Source organism: Schistocerca serialis, chromosome 1 (assembly GCF_023864345.2).
Source record: "Schistocerca serialis cubense isolate TAMUIC-IGC-003099 chromosome 1, iqSchSeri2.2, whole genome shotgun sequence".
Taxonomy (NCBI): Eukaryota; Metazoa; Arthropoda; class Insecta; order Orthoptera; family Acrididae; genus Schistocerca; species Schistocerca serialis.
The window spans coordinates 234915818-234923642 of NC_064638.1; the positions used below are offsets into that span (position 1 = coordinate 234915818).

General features: G+C 50.8%; 1 protein-coding gene across 1 annotated transcript; it reads left to right on the forward strand.

The window, feature by feature from the left end:
• The first annotated feature begins 4982 nt into the window (after nt 1-4982).
• LOC126461361 (uncharacterized) lies at nt 4983-5732 on the forward strand. Its single transcript, XM_050095994.1, has one exon. It carries the CDS (start codon nt 4983-4985, stop codon nt 5730-5732), a length of 750 nt encoding a protein of 249 aa, XP_049951951.1.
• Nucleotides 5733-7825: the final 2093 nt, after the last annotated feature.

A 7825-nucleotide genomic window follows, 5' to 3' on the forward strand; every position in this document is an offset into this window, starting at 1 on the left:
GGATACGGATCACTGAGGCTCTGGATGGCGCTCAGGGAATCGGAGCAGATGACATAAGCAGAATGTCGGTGGCGGCAGATGTAAAGAACAGCCTGGTAGAGGGCAAAGAGCTCAGCTGTGAAGACCGAACAATGGCCATGGAGCCGGTATTTGAAACTTTGTGCCCCGACAAGAAAGGAACACCCGACCCCGTCATTGGTCTTTGAGCCATCTGTATAAATGAAGGTCCTATTGATGAACTTTGAACGAAGTTCAACAAAACGGGAGTGGTAGACTGAACTGGGGGTAACCTCTTTTGGGAGCGAGCTGAGGTCAAGGTGAACGCGGACCTGAGCCTGGAGCCAAGGTGGCGTGTGGCTCTCGCCCACTCGAAAGGTTGCAGGGAGTGAAAAATTAAGGTGGTGAAGGAGGCGACGAAAGCGAACTCCAGGGGGTAGCAGGGCAGAGACATACAACCCGTATTGACGGTCAAGAGAGTCGTCAAAAAAGGAGCGATAAGACGGGTGGTCGGGCATTGACAGTAGCCGGCAGTCATACCGACAAAGCAGTATATCGCGCCGGTAGCTGAGTGGCAGTTCGCCAGCGTCAGCGTGAAGACTCTACGGGACTAGTATAAAATGCTCCAATCGCAAGTCGTAAACCCCGATGTTGTATGGAGTTGAGGCGGCGTAAGATGGATGGCCGTGCAGAGTATACGAAGCTCCCATAATCCAGCTTGGAGCGGACGATCGACCGATATAGACGAAGCAGGACGGTTCGATCTGCTCCCCACGACATACCACTGAGAACACGGAGGACATTTAAAGAACGGGTACAACGGGCAGCAAAATATGACATGTGGAGACCAGCTAAGTTTCCTGTCAAATGTAAGACCTAAAAATTTTGTTGTCTCCACGATTGGGAGAGCAACGGGACCGAGTCGTAAGGACGGTGAGAGAAACTCTTTGTAGCGCCAGAAGTTAATACAGACCGTCTTCTCGGCAGAAAAACGGAAGCCATTGGCGACACTCCAGGAGTAAAGACAGTCAAGAGAACGCTGAAGACAGCGCTCCAGGACACGTGTACACTGCGCGCTGCAATAGATGGTAAAATCGTCCACAAAGAGGAAGCCTGATACATCAGCTGGGAGGCAATCCATTATTGGATTGATCGCGATGGCGAAGAGAGCGACGCTCAAAACTGAGCCCTGTGGCACCCCATTCTCCTGGCGAAAGGTGTCTGACAGGACAGAACCCACACGTACCCTGAACCGTCGATCCAGTAAAAAAGAACGAATAAAAAGAGGGAGGCGACCGCGAAGGCCAATGTATGCATGGTGCGGAGAATGCCCGCCCTCCAACAGGTGTCGTAAGCCTTCTCCAAATCAAAGAACACAGCCGCGGTCGGGCGCTTCCGCAAGAAGTTATTCATAATGAAGGTCGACAAGGTAACCAGATGGTCAACAGCAAAGCGGCGCCTACGAAATCCACATTGTACATTGGTAAGTAGGCGTCGAGACTCGAGTAGCCAAACCAATCGAGAGTTAACCATTCGCTCCATCACTTTACAGACACAGCTGGTAAGCGAGATGGGTCGATAACTGGAAGGCAAGTGCTTGTCCTTCCCCGGCTTCGGAATCGGGACAACAATAGACTCGCGCCAGCATGCGGGAACATGTCCCTCAATCCAGATGCGATTATAAGTACGAAGAAGAAAACCTTTACCCGCAGGAGAAAGGTTCTTCAGCATCTGAATATGAATAGAATCAGGCCCTGGAGCGGAGGACCGTGATCGGCCAAGTGCGTTTTCGAGTTCCCGCATAGTGAATGGGGCATTATAACTTTTACGATTCGAGGAGCGGAAGTTAGGTGGCCTAGCCTCCTCCGCCATTTTGCGGGGGAGGAAGGCAGGGTGGTAATGAGCGGAGCTCGAAACCTCGGCGAAAAAGCGGCCGACGGCATTGGAGACATCCTCAGGGGCCACAAGTACGTCATTCGCGACCGTCAAGCCAGAAACTGGTGAGTGGACCTTAGTGCCAGATAGCCGGCGCAGGCCACCCCAGACAACAGAAGGAGGAGTAAAACTGTTTAAGGTGCATGTGAAAGCAGCCCAGCTGGCTTTCTTGCTTTCTTGCTTTCTTTAATAATACGACGACACTGAGCACGTAATCGTTTATAATTGATACAATTCGCCACTGTAGGGTGGCGTTTAAAGGTGCATAAAGCACGTCGACGAGCACGTAAAGCGTCTCTACATGCTGCAGTCCACCAGGGGACCGGTACGCGACGTGGAGGAGAAGTTGGGTGAGGGATGGAATATTCAGCAGCAGCGAGAATGACTTCCGTGAGGTGTGCGACCTGACGATCGCAGCTTGTGAAGGTTTGATCCTGAAAGGTCGCCCTGGAAGAGAAGAGCCCCCAGTCTGCCTTGGAGATCGTCCAACTAGAGGAGCATGGAGACGGGGTATGCTGCAGGAGATGGATAACACACGGGAAGTGGTCGCTCGAATATGTATCAGAACGTACATACCACTCAAACCGGCGTGCAAGTTGGGGAGTACATATAGAGAGGTCTAAATGGGAATAGGTGTGAGATGTGTCCGAAAGAAAAGTAGGGGCGCCAGTATTGAGGCAGACAAGAGTGAGCTGGTTGAAAAGGTCTGCTAACAGGGAGCCCCTCGTGCAGGATGCCGGAGAGCCCCAAAGGGGATGGTGGGCATTGAAGTCTCCAGTTAACAAAAATGGGGCAGGTAGCTGAGCAATAAGTTGCATCATGTCTGCCCTGGTAACGGCAGATGACGGAGTGTAAACGGTACAAATGGAAAATGTAAAAGTGGGGAGAGTAATGCGGATGGCAACTGCCTGCAGGCCGGTGTGCAACGTGATGGGATCATAGTAAATATCATCCCGGACCAGCAACATAACCCCTCCATGAGCCGGGATTCCTACCACAGGGGGTAGGTCAAAACGCACAGAGGTGTAGTGTGCCAAGGCAATTTGATCGCATGGGCGTAGCTTCGTTTCCTGGAGGGCTACGACGAGCGGACAGTGCAAGCGGAGCAGCAACTTCAAGTCCTCTCGATTGGAGCGAATGCTGCGAATATTCCAGTGAATAAGTGCCATCGTAAGAAAGGGAAGATAAAAGAAGGGGTCACCTCGAAGGCCGCGGAGGGCCTGGCTTCGTGCGAGCACTGCCGCCGCTATCAGTAGGCGGACAGTCTTCGTCCATTGGGTCTATAGGTTCATCGGCCATCTTGGGAAGATGGCCGGGAGGGGGAGCTTCCTCCGCCGGTGAACGGCCAGATGTTCGGCTACCAGCGGTGCCGCCAGGCGAAACGGATGACGGCCTGGGGCGGCAACCGCTGGGTGGCGCAGGAGAAGAAATGCGCCGTGGCGGAGAAGGAGAACTGTGCTTCCTAGGAGCCTTCTTGGAAGTACGTTTGGTGGAAGTACCGGTCGAAGGCTGGGAGGTCGAGGTACATAGGAAGTCTGCACGGGACGGTTCCTTCTTAAAGGCCCGTGCATCTGACTTCTGGGTCTTCGTCTTGGCAGAAGCTGATGAAGGTGCTTGTGTCTGAGGGGTGACGGGAGGAAGAGGAGACGTCGACCGGGCGATCTTAGCACTGGCCGAACGGACGACCGTGGTGCTGAAGGTCAGATCGCATGTCTGGGTTGCCACCTCCCTGGTAGTCCGAGGAGAGGCGAGGACAGTACTGTAGCTCCCCGCTGGGAGCAGCGTGGGCTTCCTACTAGCAAATAGCTTGCGAGCAGCCGAGGTGGACACTTTCTCTTTGACCCCAATTTCTTGGATACAGCGTTCTTCCTTATAGACAGGACAGTCGCGGGAGGATGCGGCATGGTCACCCTGACAGTTCACACAACGAGGAGACGGAGGTGGACAGTCACCCTCATGGGCATCCCTGCCACAAGTGACACATTTAGCCGCATTGGAACAAGACAGTCGAGTGTGATTGAAACGCTGACACTGGTAACAGCGCGTAGGTGTCGGGACATAGGGGTGAACAGAAATAACCTCATAGCCCGCCTTGATGCGCGATGGCAGCTTAACACTATCGAAGGTCAAGAAAAGTGTCCTGGTCGGTACAAGGTCACTGTTGACCTTTTTCATGACCCTATGGACAGCCGTCACGCCCTGCTCAGCGAGGAAAGATTGAATCTCCTCGTCAGTCAGTCCGTCGAGGGAGCTAGTATAGACCACACCACGAGACGAATTCAAAGTGCGGTGAGCCTCCACCCGCACAGGGAACGTGTACAGTAGTGTGGCCCGAAGCAGTTTTTGTGCCTGAAAGGCGCTCTCAGTTTCTAGTAATAAGGTAACGTTACGCAACCTGGTACAAGATTTGACAGATCCGGCTATGGCATCTACACCCTTCTGGATAACGAAAGGGTTGACAGAGGAAAAATCCTTTCCGTCCTCAGATCGAGAAACGACGAGGAACTGTGGGGCAGGCGGTAGTACTTTAGTCACTGATGGCTGGTCACGTTTCCGTTTTTGGGCAGAAGTCGAGACAGATGGAGTGAAATCCATTGCGGAGGAATCCCCCATGATTGCCAGCGTCTCCGATGGCGCGCTCCTTCCTTGTGGGGACCATCTCAGAGGGCACTCCCGCAGGTGAATGTTTACACCTCAGGTCACACCTCCCGAGAACCAGACGGAGGGACCAATCGGAATGGTCAGAAGGTATCAGCTCAGGCAATCACCCCTCCCCGGGCCTGGCCTTTACCAGGGGGTACGCGCGTGCCTGACATGTCTACCCAGGGCGGGGAATTACGCGTTACCCCATCACCGGCTACGCGTGCGAACGCGTGGGTCGGCCTTCAGGCACGCACAGGGAGGAAGGAAGAAGAGGAAAAGGAGGAGAGAGAGGGAGAGAGAGGACAGACTGTCTCAAACGCCGAGGCGGAGACCAGAGAAGGCAAGGCGAAGAAGGTAATGAGAAGGCAAGGAGAAGAAGGCAAGGAGAAGAAGGCAATGAGAAGGCAATGAGAAGGCAAGGAGAAGAAGGCAATGAGAAGGCAATGAGAAGGCAAGGAGAAGAAGGCAATGAGAAGGCAAGGAGAAGGCAAGGAGAAGAAGGCAAGGAGAAGGCAAGGAGAAGGCAAGGAGAAGGCAAGGAGAAGGCAAGGAGAAGGCAAGGAGAAGGCAAGGAGAAGGCAAGGAGAAGGCAAGGAGAAGGCAAGGAGAAGGCAAGGAGAAGGCAAGGAGAAGGCAAGGAGAAGGCAAGGAGAAGGCAAGGAGAAGGCAAGGAGAAGGCAAGGAGAAGGCAAGGAGAAGGCAAGGAGAAGGCAAGGAGAAGGCAAGGAGAAGGCAAGGAGAAGGCAAGGAGAAGGCAAGGAGAAGGCAAGGAGAAGGCAAGGAGAAGGCAAGGAGAAGGCAAGGAGAAGGCAAGGAGAAGGCAAGGAGAAGGCAAGGAGAAGGCAAGGAGAAGGCAAGGAGAAGGCAAGGAGAAGGCAAGGAGAAGGCAAGGAGAAGGCAAGGAGAAGGCAAGGAGAAGGCAAGGAGAAGGCAAGGAGAAGGCAAGGAGAAGGCAAGGAGAAGGCAAGGAGAAGGCAAGGAGAAGGCAAGGAGAAGGCAAGGAGAAGGCAAGGAGAAGGCAAGGAGAAGGCAAGGAGAAGGCAAGGAGAAGGCAAGGAGAAGGCAAGGAGAAGGCAAGGAGAAGGCAAGGAGAAGGCAAGGAGAAGGCAAGGAGAAGGCAAGGAGAAGGCAAGGAGAAGAAGGCACGGAAACAGTAAGGAAGACAGTGAGGTGGAAAAGAGCAAAGAAAGAAACCAACCAAAGGAAGGAAGAAACGAGAAGGGAAAAAGCAAAATGACCGCAAATAGAGGTCGTGGAACCGTCCGTCTCCGGATGCAGGCGCTAACGACCCCCTTGAGGGGGTGGGACTCCTTTTAGTCGCCTCTTACGACAGGCAGGAATACCTCGGGCCTATTCTAATCCCCAGACCCGCAGGGGGGTCTCTGAGGTATCTACACCGAACCGCCGTTGAGGAGTGGGACAATCTGGACCAACAGTGCCTTGATGAACTTGTGGATAGTATGCCACGAGGAATACAGGCATGCATCAGCGCGAGAGGAAGTGCTACTGCGTATTAGAGGTACCGGTGTGTGCAGCAACCTGGCCCACCACCTCTGAAGGTCTCGCTGTATGGTGGTACAACATGCAATGTGTGGTTTTTATGAACAATAAAAGGGACTGAAATGTTTACGTTGATCTCTATTCCAATATTCCGTACAGGTTCCTGAACTCTCGGAACCGAGGTGACGCAAAACTTATGGTGTGTGCATCAAAAGCTGTACATGTTGATCGTGTAGCCTATAATTTCAACCTAGCATATCGTGAAGGTTTAGAACTTCAATACTTGGTAAGTATTTACGAAGTGTTATGGAAATGAGTGGTCAAATATTATGTATGACTGACGTTTATAAGAAATCCAGTCGAGAAAGGTGAAGCCCAAACATTATGAAATGCAAAAACATTATGAAACCAATGATGGCGACCAATGCTGATATTCAGCTTTCAAAAATCAACATCAAATATCTGTAACAAACATTACTGCTGTCTCAACTTCTGATGGATTATTTTGCAAACCTCCTGCTGTCTTCAGTAAGCCCACACTTCATGCAGATATCTTGAGTGCTTTGCTCTTTCAGGGTGTACTGGCAGATCCTCATCACAATGGCATGATCATGTACATCATAAATTGTTCCTGCGTGCCAACCTGCGCGAGATAACCAGTTGGTCGATATAAATTATGCTAGCCGAGATGGTTCGCATGTTACTGTTTGCCTTCCATAATGTTCACTTCCGTAGCTGTGTGGTCCCAATTCCAGGGACCTGGATTCGATTCTCGGTGCTGGCAGGAATGCACGCACAGCACATTGGGAGGTAGCGGCTCTAAGGTTCGAACTGGAAGTTCCTCTAGCGCGTTGTGCTAACTGATCTATCACATCCACTGAAGAATTTATCAGATGTCATGACGGTCGAATATTTTCTGGTCTTAAGGGCCTAATCGCGAATCATTTTTTTATCTTCTATAAATGCACCGGCACCCTTTTCATGGTCTTAACAGACCTTGAATTGGGCAAAAGACTTGTGGAGCCCACAGTGATATGGGTGCTTATGACACAGTCTCGTTCGTGCGTTCTCGAACACCACTCCTCTACACACTGAGTCGTCCATTTTAGTTTGTAGGGATTCAGAAAGCATCATTCACTATGAGTCGCTTTGACTGGCAGTAATACACCTTTCTGTAATGTTTATAATGGTGCAACAACCAATGTTTCAGCACAGAATGTGTTTAGAAATTCTCTTTTAAACATCTAATACAGTTTATTGTACGATTTCTTCATGCAGTATTTTTAGCAACGCTCAACCTAAATATGATTTTAACGTCATCTCAACCAGGAAAATTTTCAAAACTTTACAAGAACATAGCCGTTAGATGATGGGAACGATGGATGCCCAGGTGCAACCATCAATGTCAAAGCAGTACTTATATCATGTTGGCCATGGGTCTTTCATTCGTAGTCACTGAATATGATTAATATTAATTCTTGATCAAACACGCAAAAAATTAAGTAAGATGCTAAGGCTGCTTTCATATGGGCTTGCTTGCTAACGTACCTATACCCATACCAACCAACCAACCAACCAACCAACCAACCAACCAACCAACCAACCAACCAACCAACCAAGTTTTAGTCCGTTCTGCACAAAGGCCTACTTCTAGAAGGGCGCTCTTGAAACTGTTTAAGCTTTTTAAGATTTGTAAATAAAACGAGTATTATTAACATTCCGCATCTTTATTCTCGATGTCTACACATTT